The sequence below is a fragment of the Herpailurus yagouaroundi genome, unplaced genomic scaffold (genome assembly GCF_014898765.1).
Source record: "Herpailurus yagouaroundi ecotype Mexico unplaced genomic scaffold, PumYag 67641, whole genome shotgun sequence".
NCBI classification, from domain to species: domain Eukaryota; kingdom Metazoa; phylum Chordata; class Mammalia; order Carnivora; family Felidae; genus Herpailurus; species Herpailurus yagouaroundi.
In genome coordinates this window covers 2,259,912-2,276,777 of record NW_024420442.1, presented here as the reverse complement: position 1 = coordinate 2,276,777, position 16,866 = coordinate 2,259,912, and the positions used below count along the sequence as shown (strand labels likewise).

The window sequence follows — 16,866 nt, the reverse complement described above, 5'->3', positions numbered from 1 at the left end:
TGAAAGTCAATCAATGTAAATAGAACCACATAAACAGAATAAAGGGGGGAAAAAAACTACACGATCACCTTAACTGATGCAGCACATGCATTTGACAAAATTCAGCATCCTCTCATAATAAAAATACTCAACAAGCCAGGAATAGAAGGAATTTTCCACAGTCTGATCAAGGGCCACTATGAAAAACCCAGAGCGTATGTTATACTCCATGCTGAGAGGCTGAAAGCTTTTCCTCTAAGATCAGGAATAAAGCAAGGAGGCCTGCTTTTGCCACTTCTATCCAACACGGTGCCGGAAGCTCCGGTGAACTGCACACGTAAGGATGGTGAGAGCAGTAAATTAATTCTACGCTACGTGTACATGCAGCAAAAAAGCGTATTATACTGATTACAGTTCTATATGGCCATCAACATGACTTTTAACGGATATATGAATGAACATGATTTACTGGATCGGTCCCTCATCAAGAGAGTCTTTGGTTGTTTCCCAATGTTTTGCTATTGCAAAGAATGCTCTGATGAACATCCCTGTTTTTAAAACTATGTGCATTTTTTTTTTCTGACTTAGTCCTCAGGGTCAATTCCTAGAAGTTGCTCAGTTAAAAGATTTACCTGGTTTTAAGGATTTTCATATATATCACACAATTACCCTACAGAAAAACCTACCGGTTGGTACATCCACAAGAAGTGACTGATGTTGGAAGAGGGGGTACCCTTGACTACATTAATCCTACCTTAGGTCCTCCCGTCCTTCGAAGGGGACCGCAGGAAAGAACGGTTCTCTTCCAGAGACATAAAAATTATGGTAGTTATGGGCCCTTTCATGAAGAGTCTATATTCCATGTTTATATTCTGCTGGAGGCAAAACTCAGAACTGTCCGTGCTGGACTTTCCACCTGTGGGCTCTAGATACCCTCCCCTCTATCAGTCTCCCCATGAACCTGACACTATGCCCAAGCCCCTCTCTCAGTGTTCTCTCAACTCAACTGGCTTGTGACTTGAGTGTTGAGGACTGTCAGTGTCGTTGCAATTTACGATAGGCCTGGTTCTGTGTTTAGTGTAGAAAGCAAACATTGAAACAAACAAAAGAGACAACAAAATCCTCTCTGGAAACAGTCTCTGTATCCTTTTTTTTTTCCCCCACATATATGGGAGACGGCCAGGAGATACAAAGTTCCTTAGCTTCTTTTAGCTTCTCCAAATCCATTCTACCTGTTCTTACGTAAATATCTAAAAGCCTGTATCTGGAAATCTTAAATCTTTTTTCTCCCAGTACATAGCTAGATTTCTCGACAGAGAACACACTGGTGGTTGCCAGAGGGGAGAAGGGTGGGGGGGCGAATGGGCAAAATGGGTAAGGGGAGTGGGAGATACAGGCTTCCAGCTATGGAGTGAATAATCAGGGGAATAAAAGGCACAGCACAGGGAGTACAGTCGATGGCATTGCAGTAGCTTGTACGGTGACCGACGGTAGCTCCCCTGGTGGTGAGCACAGCGTAACATACCGAGAAGTTGAGTCACTATGCTGCACACTTGAAACTAATGTACCATCGTGTGTCAACCACACTCAGAAAAAGTAAGCTAGATTTCTCCTAAGAGGCACCTCAGGAGATAGGTGAGGTAATTATCTGGGCTAAGACAAAACACAGAAGGGAAATACACAAAAAAGAGGTCAAGCCTGATTTTAACCTTATAAAAGTAAAATATGTACATGGTAAAACATTCAGGGGGGCCTGGGTGGCTCAGTCGGTTAAGCGTCCGACTTCGGCTCAGGTCGTGATCTCACGGTTCGCGGGTCCGAGCCCCGCGTCGGGCTCTGTGCTGACAGCTTGGAGCCGAGAGCCTGCTTCGGGTTCTGTGTCTTCCTCTCTTTCTGCTCCTCCACAGCTCACACTCTGTCTCTTTCTCTCTCAAAAATGAATAAATGTTAAAAAAATTAAAAAAAAAAAAAAACAACCACATTCAAACAGTACACAAGGGTATAGAGAAAAAGTAGAAAATTTCTTTCTATGTAAGATTCTGGTCCCTCTCCTCAGGGGTAAGCATGGTTAACAATTTTGTATGTATCGTTCCAGAAATTTCCTAAGTATATACAAGTTATTGTGAATATCAATGTTTGCACAAATGTGATCATCCTATCCATGACATCCTGCACCTCACCTTTCCCCCCCTCAATAAAGTATCTTGACAGGTTCAAACCAACACTTAGAAATCTATCTCAATTAAAAAAATTTTTTTAATGTTTAATTTTGAGAGAGCGCGCGAGCGTGAGTAGGGGAGGGGCAGAGAGAGACAGAGACAACAGAATCCGAAGCAGGCTCCAGGCTCCGAGCGGTCAGCACAGAGCCCGACGCGGGGCTCGAACTCACGAACCGTGAGATCATGACCTGAGCCGCAGTCGGACGCTTAACTGACTGAGCCACCCAGGCGCCCCTATCTCAATTTTTTAATGCATAGGTTGCCACATCCATTATATGGATAATACAATTTCTTTAGCCATATGGACGTTTAGATGGCTTCCCGGTTTTTGCTACAGAAACCCTGCAGCAATGACCACCTTTAATCACACATCTTTATGGTAGCGAACACCCACAAGATAAAATCTTAAAGGTGACATCATTGGGTCCAAGGAAACGCAGGTTTTGAAATATTAGAAAACCTCGCCAAACGGTTCTTCAAATGGTCTGTGCCCTCCAGCGGAGTTTGTTCTTTGGCAAGGTAAAAGAGTGTTTTTAATTTTCACTTTCGCACATGAAGAAAGAAACAAGGAACTTGTAAGCAGCTGCTTATTATGTCTGTTGTCTACGGAGAAGGACTAAAATATTGTGCCTACAAATAACGTCAGGGGCCCAGCTGCCCGATGGTGCTTTTCCGCTAGCCCTCACGAGCCAGGTTTTCATGAGCAGCTTAGAGTAGAAGACTGCACACGCTGTTCAGCAAGCCTGGCTTTCCATTAACTTTCCATTTATAGTATCAGTTACGTGGCAGCGAGCCTAAGACTATCTGGCTGCAAGGAGCTAAGATCTTCCGTTGTCTTAACTTAATAAACCCCACAAAAATAGCGAAGCTGATAAGAGGTAGAGAGGTTTTGCCAAATATTAATGAATGACATGTCTAAGGCATACGGTCAAGATAAAAGCAAGAGAGACAGGTGAGTCTACAAAGGGAAGACATCGTTTTCTTTTCTTTTTTTCCTTTGAGAGAGAGAGAGAGAGAGAGAGAGAAAGAGAGAGAGAGAATCCCACAAGGGGCAGAGAGAGAGAGAGAGAGAGAGAGAGAGAGAGAAACGGGCCTCACCCGAAGTGGGACTCAAACTCACGAACCGTGAGATCGTGACCTGAATCAAAGTCAGATGCTTCACTGACTGAGCCACCCAGGTGCCCGACGTCATTTTCGGGGTAGGCCAGGACGTGTCTTTACCGTGGCCGTGAGCTTTCCACTCTGGCAATGCTACCTACTAGCTGCTAAGCCACTTGCATCAGAGTCGCTCGGTAAATACTGCCGTGGTCTGCAGATGCTGAACCGTGTAGGCCCCTTCCTACCTTAGAAACCAGCTCTCGTTCTGGGCACGCCAGTGGCGACTAAGAACGGTCAGGCAGTCCCACTGTGCTTTTCCAGAAGTCTGCCTCGAGGAAACTACGCGTCTCTAGCAGGGAGCCTTTCTTGCTAGAATCTTTCTCATCCTGGCCTGGCAAGGCCTGCTGGGACGGATACCCTTTAGAGCAAGTCCCAAGGGATCTCTCCTAAATTTACTTCATTGCAAATGTAACTACCAAACTAAGGATATTTTATAATAAAATGCACTAAAAGCACTAGTATCATCTCCATTTTATTAAAGAGAAAAAATGAGGCACAGAGAAATTAAGTGCCTTCCCTACGGTCAACCAGCGGGCAAATTGCAAGAGAATGGAGATTTGAATCCTTTTCTCTCAGACTCCAAAGCCCCTGTCCTTTCCCTCTCTTTTTTTTTAATTAAAAAAATGTTTATTTATTTTTGAGAGAGAGAGAGAGAGGGAGAATGTGAGCAGGGGAGGGGCAGAGAGAGAAGGAGAGAGAGAATCCGAAGCCGGCTCCAGGCTCTGAGCTGTCAGCCCAGAGCCCGACGCGGGGCTCGAACTCACGAACCGTGAGATCATGACCTGAGCTGCAGTCGGACGCTTAACCTACTGGGCCACCCAGGCGCCCCTCCTGTCCTTTCTTTCAATATCTGGACAGGCTCTATTTCCAAACTTCTCCCCCACCAGCCAGAAAAGGAAAGAGTCAGGAGCAGTGTAGCATGCTTGGAACTAACAAACAACGATTTCAAAATGCAGGGTCTATGTTACCTTGTCTGAATCCTGAATTATTTTAACATTCTCTGTACCAAATTTTTCACCATAAAGTTTAACGAGTCTCAGGGAAATCTCCGAGAGGCCGGTGAGCTTGGGTTCTTTATAGATGTACTCCTTCCCATCCTCTTCTTCAAAAAAAGACTATGGCAAAGTGAAACACACAATCACTTACAAACAGCACGAGCCGGCACGGCATTTACAGAAAACGTACGAGGTAACTAGCAATAATACGCTTGAAATACATTTTAAGCGGTACCAAAAGCCACATGGCACGTACTGACCCTTTTAACGTCAAATAAATATGAATTTTCCAATTCACAGTCATATGGCCATGTACTTGGCCTGAAGATTTCCACGCTAGTGTTTTCTCATTCCCTGTCATACTTACCTATTTTTCGTTTCAAAGCTCTCAGTACCGGGTATGAAATATATACCTTAAGAGGTTTAACAGAAAATGAAACTGAGGGAGAAATTCAAATCTTCTACGTTGGACTCCGGCTGTTGTGTTAGCCGCTCTATCTGGACAGAAGGCAAGAACCAATGCCTGCTGCTATAGTAATCTAATAATTCAAAGGTGAATGTTTAAAAAGAAAAACAACTTTATGAACGAAAGTATACTTACTTGGCCATAAAAGGCAACTCTGAAGAAAGTCCCTAAAAGTCTTTTTTTTGTGTGCATGACCTCTAGAATTTTTGTGTAAGCTCCATGAAGAGTTCTATAAACTTGAGTAAGTTTCTGAAAAAGGAGAATATACAAACCAGCTTTATCTTTTGGTTAATTACTAAATGGCTAAGATAAATACACAGCGGCGGGGGGTTGGGGGGGTTGGGGGAGAAGCAACGCTATTTCCTTTTCAAAATGTGTTTTGGGGTCAGCCACACTCCCCTGCCCCTCTGTCACAATTAGACGAAATTCCTCAACAATGTCAAGGCTAAGGGTAGAAATTAAAATGGTCAATAACCATTGCTACTAGATGCGGATCTGTGGGTTTATTTCATTCATACCTCAATGGGAAGGCATACTTTAAACCCACTGTATTATTGACTACTATTTGCGTTATATCTGAATTAGTTTAACTGAAAGAGAAGCCAGATGCTTTTTTGCTTGAGCCTTTAAGGCAAAGGCGAGAATTAAAAATTCGTGCAAAAACTTCTGGAGATAAAAATAAATGCAGATGCAGTCAAGCTCAGAGAAACAGCAGACGCTGGGGGTAATTTCCCTCTCCCATTGTTGGATGAAGAAATAGGGTGGAGTGATGAGGAAAGGCTTGATTTAGGATGCTAGAGAGATCTGGATCCTTCCATTCTGAGGCATAGATAGTAGCCCCAGAAATACAGCAGACCACCAAGAGAAAAAAACAAAATATACAGATACAAAAATAACAGTATATGCCTCAGTGAGGACTGCTTTTATACAAGTTTACAGAAGTTTTCTTTTTTTTTTTTTTTAATTTTTTAAAAATGTTTTTATTTTTGAGACACAGAGAGACAGAGCATGGGCAGGGGAGGGGCAGAGAGAGGGGGAGACATAGAATCCGAAGCGGGCTCCAGGCTCTGAGCTGTCAGCACAGAGCCTGACATGGGGCTCGAACTCTCACGGAGTGTGAGATCACGACCTGAGCTGAAGTCGGATGCTTAACCGACTGAGCCACCCAGGCGTCCCTAATTTGGATTACTTTTATTTTTATTTAAAAAAAATTTTTTTTATGTTTATTTATTTCTGAGACAGAGCATGAGTGGGGGAGGGGCAGAGAGAGAGGGAGACACAGAATCCAAAACAGGCTCCAGGCAATGAGCTGTCAGCACAGAGCCCGACGCGGGGCTCGAACTCATGGAGTGTGAGATCATGACCTGAGCCGAAGTTGGACACTCAACCGACTGAGCCACCTCATCTGTACCCAGAAAAAGGGAGCACATTGTGCCAAGAACATTATTAAGAATGTGAAAAGCCAACCTACAGGATGGGAGAAAATATTTGCCAATCACAGATCTGATAAAGGTTTAGTATCAGAAAATAATAAAGAGCTCTCACAGTTCAACAACAAAAAGACAACCCAATTTAAAAAGGGGCAAAGCTTTTGAACAAGCATGTCTCCAAAGAAGATACACAAATGGCTAAGAAGCACATAAAAAGATGTTCAAGATCCTCGGTCATAAGGAAATACAAATCAAATACCATAATGTGAACACACTTCACATCCACTAAGATGGCTTTCATGAAAAACCCAAAACAACAGGTGTTGGTCGGACTGTGGAACGTATACATTGTTGATGGGAAGGGAAAAGGGAAAACGGTTCAGTGGTTTCTTAAAACGTTAAACATAGGGGCGCCTGGGTGGCGCAGTCGGTTAAGCGTCCGACTTCAGCCAGGTCACGATCTCGCGGTCCGTGGGTTCGAGCCCCGCGTCAGGCTCTGGGCTGATGGCTCAGAGCCTGGAGCCTGTTTCTGATTCTGTGTCTCCCTCTCTCTCTGCCCCTCCCCCGTTCATGCTCTGTCTCTCTCTGTCCCAAAAATAAATAAACGTTGAAAAAAAAAAATTAAAAAAAAAAAAACAAAAAACGTTAAACATAGAATCATCCCATGACCCAGCAATTCTACTCCTAGGTATATACCCAAGATAAATGAACACAGTTGCCGTGCAGAAACGTCGACACGAATGTTCACAACAGCAGCAACTCTCCATAATAGCCAAAAGGTGAAAACCACCCAACTGTCTGTCAATGGATACGTGGATAAACAAATCGTGGCGTAGCCACGCAATGGAAAATCATTCAGCCATAAAAAGGAATGAAGTTGTGACAGACACTACAATGTGGACGAACCTCTAAATATTATGCTAAGTGAAAGAAACCAGACACAAAAGGTCACATCTCTATGAATCCTTTTTTTTTTTAATTTTTTTTTCAACGTTTATTTATTTTTGGGACAGAGAGAGACAGAGCATGAACGGGGGAGGGGCAGAGAGAGAGGGAGACACAGAATCGGAAACAGGCTCCAGGCTCTGAGCCATCAGCCCAGAGCCCGACGCGGGGCTCGAACTCACGGACCGCGAGATCGTGACGGGGCTGAAGTCGGATGCTTAACCGACTGCGCCACCCAGGCGCCCCTCTATGAATCCTTTTTTAATGACACATCCAGAATAGGGAAACCCATAGGGATGGAAAGCAGATTAGTGGTTGCCAGAGGAGGGCGGGTGGGAGGGAGAGGAACCACTTTGTGGGTAGGACGTGTTTTTCTGGGGTGATGAAAATGTTTTGAAAGTAGAGAGAGGTGGCGGGTTCAGAATATCACGAATGCACTGAATGATACTGAATCGTACACTTTAAAAATGGTTAATTGTGTATTACGTGAATTTCACCTTGATAAAAACGGGGAGCACAGAGAGGCTGTGCTCAATTTGAGGGAAATCTTCCTTATCTTTATGGCTGCTGTCTCTGACACTTTTTCAGCCCGTCCCATAAAGATGCAGTGAAAAATGATATATCAGTGTCCGAGAAACAAGGACTACATCTCATGTGGAACGCTAGGGGATCTGCACAGACCTTCACAAGCCGACAAGGGAATAGGAGGAGTATCCCTATAGAAAACAGCGTTTCCTTTCATGTGTAAAGATATATTTTTCTTTCTTCCCTATTAGTTGATTGAGTAGCAAAATACTCCCTGAGGTTCTTTTTCTTTTTAAGATTTTTTTTTTTACATTTATTTATTTTTGAGAGACAGAGAAAGAGCACAAGTTGGGGATGGACAGAGAGAGAATAAGACACAGAATCTGAAGCAGGTCCCAGGCTCTGAGCCTGAGCTGTCGGAGCCTGACACAGGGCTCGAACCCACAAACTGTGAGATCATGACCGGAGCTGAAGTCAGACGCTTAACCGACTGAGCCACTCAGGCGCCCCCTCCCTGGGGTTGTAATAGCCTTATCTTCAAGCTGGTAAGAAAGCGAGTATTCTGGAAATTTTACAAAGGTTCTTAGGATGTCATGTTTTGCTAAAAGGGGCAATCATCTTGTGGGCTATCCTTTGCCACCTCTATGACCTAGGTTTAGTTATTAATAGAATCACTTGAACTCCACTATGAGTTTTCAGGCATGCCTCACATACCCCAAAACTACGGCAGAGAGAGAAAAGGCCTAGAACCTGGGAAGAAAAAGTGAGTTTGATCAGGGCCAGTCTGAAGAGAGATTAGAACAGTGCAGATGATATTAAATGTATGTGTTTTCCTTCTGGGAAAACGATGAAAGCGTACTTGCTATACTTACGGATAAATTGCTTTGCTTTTTTTCTTTTTTTAATTTTTTTTGTTTTAACGTTTATTTATTTTTGAGACAGAGAGAGACAGAGCATGAACAGGGGAGGAGCAGAGAGAGAGGGAGACACAGAATCGGAAACAGGCTCCAGGCTCTGAGCGGTCAGCACAAAGCCCGACGTGGGGCTCGAACTCACGGGCAGTGAGATCATGACCTGAGCCGAAGTCGGACGCTTAACCGACTGAGCCACCCGGGCGCCCCCAAATTGCTTTGCTTTTTAAAAAAAGGGGTTGAGGGGCGCCTGGGTGGCTTAGTTGGTTGAGCGTCAGACTCTTGATTTCAGTCCAGGTCACGATCTCACGGTTCATGGTACTGGGCCCTGTGATGGATTCTGGGCCGGGCGTGGAGCCTGCTTGGGACTCTCTCTCGTGCTATGTCACTCTGCTCCTCCCCTGCTCACGTGCTCTCTCTCTCTCTCTCTCTCAAAATAAATAAACATTTTTTAAAGAAGGCTTGGATCCTGGGGCGCCTGGGTGGCGCAGTCGGTTAAGCGTCCGACTTCAGCCAGGTCACGATCTCACGGTCCGTGAGTTCGAGCCCCGCGTCGGGCTCTGGGCTGATGGCTCAGAGCCTGGAGCCTGTTTCTGATTCTGTGTGTCCCCCTCTCTCTGCCCCTCCCCCGTTCATGCTCTGTCTCTCTCTGTCCCAAAAATAAATAAACGTTGAAAAAAAAAAAAAAAAAAGAAGGCTTGGATCCTAAACCACCCCTTCCTAATACGATAGGCGTAGAAATTACGATTCGGACTCCAAGACTTGAATATAAAACCTGGGCCGGTGGCAACAGGTATTCCTTATACTACATTCTTTATTAATTATCCTTTACCAACAGCTTTATCTGACAGACTAAATTGGAAAAAAACTCGTCACAGTAGGGCTACCAGCCCCTTTGGTCTCCCCATCGAACTGCAAAGAATCGTAAAAGCCTATGACTCTTCCCGGGACAACATGGAAATTCGATAGCTTTTTTTTTTTTCTTTTTAAGTTTATTTTCAGAGAGAGAGAGAGAGAGAGCAGGGGCAGGGGCACAGAGAGAGGGCCAGAGAATCCCAATCAGGCTCCGACGTGGGGCTCAAACTTATGAGATCATGACCTAAGCTGAAATCGAGAGTCGGATGCTTAACCGACTGTGCCACCCAGGCGCCCCTAACGTTTATTTATTTTTGAGACAGAGAGAGACAGAGCATGAACGGGGGAAGGGCAGAGAGAGAGGGAGACAGAATCCGAAGCAGGCTCCAGGCTCCGAGCCATCAGCCCAGAGCCCAACGCGGGGCTCGAACTCACGGACCGCGAGATCGTGACCTGAGCCGAAGTTGGATGCTTAACCGACTGAGCCACCCAGGCGCCCCTGGAAAATTTATAGGAATATAAGGTAGGATTCCGATTTTAGGATGTCACAGGACTTTTAAGGATAGGAACTTTCAGACTGGACAAATGTGTCAACACAACATAGTTAAGTATCTATGTTCTACAATAAAATACAAATGCCATGATATAATTAACCTTTTATTCCTCAGAGGACACATAGTAGAGGGATAGGAACATAACGATGTTACCGTGTTTTCCGAGACCAAAATAAAATATAGTTTAGGCCAATGATGCAAATGTTTAGACTTTTTTTTTAATGTTTATTTACTTCTGAGAGAGAGAGAGAGAGAGAGAGAGAGAGAGATTGGGAGGGAGGGAGACAGGATCCAAAGCGGTCTCCAAGCTGTCAGCACAAAGCCTAATGTGGGGCTCGAACTCACAAACCTCGAGATCAAGACCTGAGTCGAAGTCAGAGGCTCAGCTGACTAAGCCACCCAGGCGCCCCCAATGATGCGAATGTTTCAATTACCTACCTCAAACTCACGACGTTTCTCATAAATTGGAATGATCAACTTGGAGATCTCAGAAATGACTTCATAACGTTCTGCTTTCCATAAGCCATCCACACATTGTTCTAGCAACTCCAGCAAAACTTCCTGCGTTAAGGGCAAAATGCAATCAGGAATTAGAGGTGGTTTTAGAGTTTTGGCAAAGAAATTTTGAACCGTTTCAAGTTCGTAGAGAACAAACAACGTGTACAGAAGGGAGTATGCTCGTGTGACTCTATTTTCTAAATCAAACACTTGTAATATCTGAAACTGAAACCACTCTTAAAAATATGAAATCAATATTGATAATAGTGAAGCATACCTATGGATATCGTTTACTCACATAGTAAGGACGTTAACTGTACTTAGAAACGTAACCCATTAGGAAGGAGTATCTGTTTTCTTTTTTTTTTTTTAATTTTTAAAAAATGTTTTATTTATTTTTGAGACAGAGAGAGACAGAGCGTCAACAGGGGAGGGGCAGAGAGAAAGGGGCACATAGAATCTGAAACAGGCTCCAGGCTCTGAGCTGTCAGCACAGAGTCTGACTCGGGGCTCGAACCCACGAACCGCAAGATCGTGACCTGAGCCGAAGTTGGATGCTTAACTGACTGAGCTACCCAGGCGCCCCCAAGAAGGAGTATCTGTAAAAGGGGATATATTATTTGTTCCAAACTGTATGTCTGATAAGGTGAATTCCCCTAAGCCTATAAATGTTCACAGCTTCCTTTCTATACTGAAGTTATATTTACACATAATGTAATAGAGTGTTCAGAAGACTGGACAACTTTCAAGCTGCTGTGTTAGCGATATACATGTTTACTAAAATGATGCAGTCTTGGTAAACAATGCTTCCTTCCTGACTGCTGGCCCTAAAGTTTGCGAGAAGGACAGGATAATAGCTCAAGACAGAGATCTCTGACCTTGCCAGAATGATAACAGCTGCTATAAGTTACTTTATGAACCCTCATCTCCACAATAAAAAGATGAGGCCCATTGCTGACACTATCTGTGAGTCTCAACAGCCTGTTTTCTATCTATTTTTTTAATGTTTATTTATTTTTGAGAGAGACAGAGAGTGAATGGGGGAGGGACAGAGAGAGAGGGAGACAGAGGATCCGAAGCAGGCTCGCGTGGTCAGTGCAAAGCCTGAGGTGGGGCTGGCACTCACGAACCTTGAGATCGTGACCCGAGCCAAAGGCAGTCGCTCAGCTGACTGAGCCACCCAGGCGCCCCAGCTTGTTTACATCTTAAAGAGATGTTCTTGACGTTTACAGCGCTGAATGCTAAAACAGTTTTTCCTGTATGCCCTTTAGGCAATTCTGAACTCAACTTCTTCCTAACCTAGTTCTTTCGCTTGTGCTTTCTATCTAGCCGGGGGCGACACCCTACGAACCCTTAGCTAGAAAACCTAAGAGTACTTTGGCCTGGGCCCTGTCATGGGGTGACTTGTGTCCCTCAAAAAGAGATGTTGAAGTCCTGACCCCCAGTACCTCAGAATGTGACTTTATTTGTGGAAACAGGGCCCCTGAAGGTAGAGTTAGTTCAGGTGAGGTCAGACTGGAGGAGGCTGGGCCCTTAACCCAATAGGAGTGATGTCCACACAAGCAGACAGAGACGCGCGGGGAGAACGCCACCTGACTCCAGGGGCGGAGCTGGGGTACCGCAGCTATGACGTCAAGGGACCTAGAGACCAGCGGCTACCACCGAAGTTAGGAAGAGGCGAGGAAAGATTCTACCCAGAGTCTCAGAGGGAACATGGTCCTGCTGACACCTTGACTTCAGACTTCTGGATGCTGGAACTGTGAGATAATGAACGAGCGCATACTTTGTTACCTCAGTTCCGGAAAACGGACACGCTCTCTCTTCACTCACCCTCCAATCAGCTCACCGCTGACTTCTGCCAGTGTTGCTTCCTCAACAGTTCTCAAATCTGACCCTTCCTCTCTATTTCTACCCTCCCGGCTAAAGCTTAAGACCTTGTTATTTTTTTCTAATCGATCTTCCTGCCTCCAGCCTTGGCACTTTTCAGTATGCGCCACAGGCTTCTGGTGAAAATGCATACCAGACCACATCCCTCTCCCCTTCTTAGAACCTCATGATGGCTGTTATCCCTTCCTTCAAAGAGCAAAGGACAAGTTCTTTCACTTGGCACCCAAGGCTTGCAATAGTCTGGCTGATATTTCTATAATCTTATCATTCACCAGGCCCAGCCTTGTACTTTATGCTCCAACAACAATGAACTCCTAGTAGTTCTCCTGAAGCACCACAGTGTTGTCTTAACTTTGTGCCTTTGCTCCTGTTGTGCCCTCTGCCCTTTCCTCCCCTTACTTGGTTAACTCCCTTAAGACCGCTCTTTAAGATCACCTCTTCTGGGATCCTTCTCCTCATGAATACAGAGGAGCAAGACACTAGATGCCTTTTATCCTACTCTGGTCATTCATCGGGTGGGTATCTATCATCATACTTGCCCCTCATCTATGTACCTGACTTTCCAAATAGGCCGGGTCTCTTCAAGGGTAGTGATGAGATCTTATTTTTATTGGTTTCTTTAGTCACCAGTACAGTGGCGGTGCACAGATGGTCATTAACTGTTGCTGCTTCAATAAATGTATATTAACATTTAATAGCCAAATTAAAATTTCCAGTAACAGTGGGAAGGAAGAACTTTGGGGGTAATTAAAAATCTGTGACAAACTACTGGGTCCCAGGCATGTAGAGCTGGTTTACAATTAGGAAAAAAATTCAGTGTAATATACAGAACAAAGCAGAATAAAAGAGAAACACGGTACCTCCAGTAATAGATGCAGAGGAAGCATTTGAAAAAACTCAACATCCCTTCGTGATATTAAGAAAGAACTCTCCAGAAACAAGGACTAGACAAGACCTTCCTCAATCTGATAAAGGGCATCTATGAGAAATCTATAGGCTGAATGCTGTTCTCATAAGTTTGAGAACGAGTCAAGAATGTCTTCTCTCGGGGCGCCCAGGGGGCTCAGTCGGTTAAGCGTCTGACTCTTGGTTTCGGCTCAGGTCACGATCTCACGGTTTGGGAGTTCAAGCCCCGCATTGGGCTCTGGGCTGACAGTACGGAGCCTGCTTGGGATTCTCTGTCTCCCTCTCTCTCTGTCCCTTCCCCCTGCTCACACATTCTCTCTGTCTCAAAATAAATAAATAAACTTAAAAAAAAAAAAAAAAAAGCCTGCTCTCACCGCTTGAATTCAGCATTATGCTGAAGGTCCTAGACAGCACGAGGCAAGAAAAAGAGAGAAAAGTCCTACAGATTGGCAAAGATAAAACTGTCTGTGCAAATGGTATGATTGTATATATAGAAAAGCCTAAGGAATAAACAAGCTACTAAAACCAATAAGCATCCTTAGCAAGGTTGCAGATTGCAAGATCAACATACACAAATCAACTGTAGTGGTATATATTAGCAACAACAAATTGAAAAATAAATCAAGCAATACTGTTTACAGTGGCAACAAAACATCAATTATCTAACAATAAATTCAGCAGAAGACTTCTGCCCTAAAAAAAATCACAAAATACTGTTGGGAGAAATTAAAGATAACCTAAATAAATATTCATTGAAAGACTCAATATTGCTAAGCTTGCCATTTTCCATGTACTCGTATATAAATTTAACAAAATCCCCCAAAAACTTCCAGCAGGCTCTTTTGAGGAAGTAGAAAAGAGGAGTCTAAAATTTACATGGAAATTCAAAGGGTGTAGAATAGCCAAGATGAGTTTGAAAAAAACAGTTAGAGGGCTAACATTACCTGATTTCAAGACTTATAAAGTGAAAGCAATCGAGATGGTGTAATATTCATATCAAGATGGACAATAGGTCAGTGCTATAGAACAGAGTGCAGAAATAGGCTGCACACATACACAGAACTGAAATTTAACCAAGGTGCCAAAGGAATTCTATCAGGCAAAAGGAAAGTTTTATTTTCCCCCATAGGGTATGAACCATCTAAATGTCTACCTTGAACCTTGACCTCTATCTAATTCCATGCTCAAACATGTATTTTAGATTACAGACTTAAATAAATTAAAAAAAAATTTTTTTTAACGTTTATTTATGAGAGACAGACAGACAGAGTATGAGCAGGGGAAGGCCAGAGAGAAAGGGAGACACAGAATCTGAAGCAGGCTCCAGGCTCCGAGCTGTCAGCACAGAGCCCGACGCGGGGCTCGAACTCACAAACCCTGAGGTCATGACCTGAGCCGAAGTTGAATGCTCAACCGACTGAGCCACCCAGGTGCCCCTACAGACCTAAATATAAAACTCATATCCAGGGTTTAGAGAAGAAAACGTAAGGGGCGCCTGGCTGGCTCTGTCAGAGGGGCGTGCGACTCTTGCTCTCGGGGTTGTGAGTTCAAGCCCCATGTTGGGTGTAGAGATTACTTAAAAACAAAATCTCAAAAAAAAAAAGAAAAAAGAAAGTGTAAGACAATATCTTTACAATCTGGAGGTAAGCAAAAAATTCTCAGACCAGACACAAAAAGAACAAACCATTAAAATGGGAAACTGGACTTCATCAAAACCAAACTTTTTGGCTCAATTAAATTAAAAGGCTCAATTAAGCAATGAATAAGCAAATCAAAGATAAATTTGCAGCACATATATCTGACACAGAACTTATATCCGGAACATACAAAAAATGTCTACAAGTCAACAATTAAGAAACGAACAATGCCATTTCTAAAAATGAGCAAAAGACCTGAACACACATTTCACAAACGAAGATATATGAAAGGCAAAGAAGCACATGAAAGAGTGCTCAACATCATTAGTTATCAGGAAAATATAAATAAAAAAACACAATGAGATACCAATTCATGCCTAACAGAATGGCAAAAATAAAAATTAAAAAAAAAATCAGCAATATCAGATGTTGGGGAGGATCTCGACCAACTGAAACTTTCACCTGTTACTGGCGGGAGTATAAAACGGGCCATTCACTTTGAAAAACTCTTTGGCAATTTCGTAGAAAATTAAACATACAACTTCCCGGGGATCCAGCAATTTCACTCCTAGGTATTTACCCACAAAAAATGAAAGCATATGTCCACAAAAGGGCATAGATAAGGATGTTTAAAGCAACCTTATTCCTAACAGCCCTGAACTGGAAACAATCCAAAGTTCATCAACAGGACAATGGATTACAAAAACAAATCAGATATCAATACAATGGAGTATTATTTAGTAATGAAAAAGAACAAACTTTTGATATATTCAACAACGTGGATGTATCTCAAAAACATTAGGGTAAGCAAAAGAAGCCAGATACAAAACGGTATGTATCGAATGGAATGAATGAGTCCATTTTTATGCCACCAAAATACAGGCAAAACTCATCTATGGTGTGAGAAATTAGACGGTGGGGGAGGAGGGACTGACTGGAAATGGGCACAAGGGAACTTTCCAGGAGAATGGACGTGTTCTCTTTCTTGTTTCTGATGGGAAGTTACATGGGTGCATACAAGTATCAAAGTTCATCAAACTGTTCATTTAGGAATGCGCATTTGACTGTATGCTAATTATATCTTTACAAACTATTGAAAATCAAAGGTCAGAAGTCATTTGAGAAACAAATTAAGTTTCACTATTATTGGTTTCATTCATGCATTTAAATACAGGCACTAAATAGACAAACGTTTGTACTTTTCAATAAAACTCACAAATCAGTGTTGGTTATTTTTCCACTGGTGAGGGCATGAGGAGGAAGCCCTCTTACCTAAGCTGAAATGTACAAAGGCTCTTTTGGAACAGGATTCTGTCTGTATACATCAAATAAAATATATCAATTTTTACTGTAGAACACAAAAGAGTTCCAACAAATGGGTTTACATACAAAACAGATCGGAGTTCTTGACTGATAAGAAATGTTACCCGTCTCCTTGAGAGTATTAAAAAGAGTCAGGATCAAGGCTATTTCTTTCTTTCCTTTTTTTTTTAATGTTTATTTATTTTTGAGAGACAGAGAGAGAGAGAGAGAGAGGCTGAGTAGGGGAGGAGCAGTGAGAGAAGGAGACACAGAATCTGAAGCAGGCTCCAGGCTCTGAACTGTCAACACAGAGCTGGAGACCGCGCTCGAACTCACAGACCGCGAGATCATGACCTGGGCCGAAGTCAAGACACTTAACAGACTGAGCCACCCAGGTGCCCCTCCCACCTCTGAACTTTGGTCCCTGCTACTATCCTCCTCTGTTAGACTGCCTCCAGAGCGTCCTCTTTCTCCACCCCTCTCTGATCATACCTCCTCTGTTTTACTTTAGCTCAAAGGCATCTCTCTCACCTTTGACTTTACATGGAGCACACTGAGGCCATTATTCAAATGGCATAGTCTTTTTTTTTTTTTTTACC

At 43.3% G+C, this 16,866-nt stretch overlaps 1 protein-coding gene across 1 annotated transcript in view; it reads right to left on the bottom strand.

Annotated features, from left to right (window-relative positions):
• DOCK11 (dedicator of cytokinesis 11) overlaps positions 1-16,866 on the bottom strand; it is a gene marked incomplete at its 5' end in the record, with an annotated part of 155,565 nt that overhangs the window by 16,625 nt on the left and 122,074 nt on the right. Inside the window, 3 exons of the mRNA XM_040467960.1 lie at positions 4,325-4,471; positions 4,953-5,066; positions 10,476-10,598. Coding sequence (XP_040323894.1) covers positions 4,325-4,471; positions 4,953-5,066; positions 10,476-10,598 — 384 coding nt within the window. The remainder of the gene's footprint in view (positions 1-4,324; positions 4,472-4,952; positions 5,067-10,475; positions 10,599-16,866) is intronic.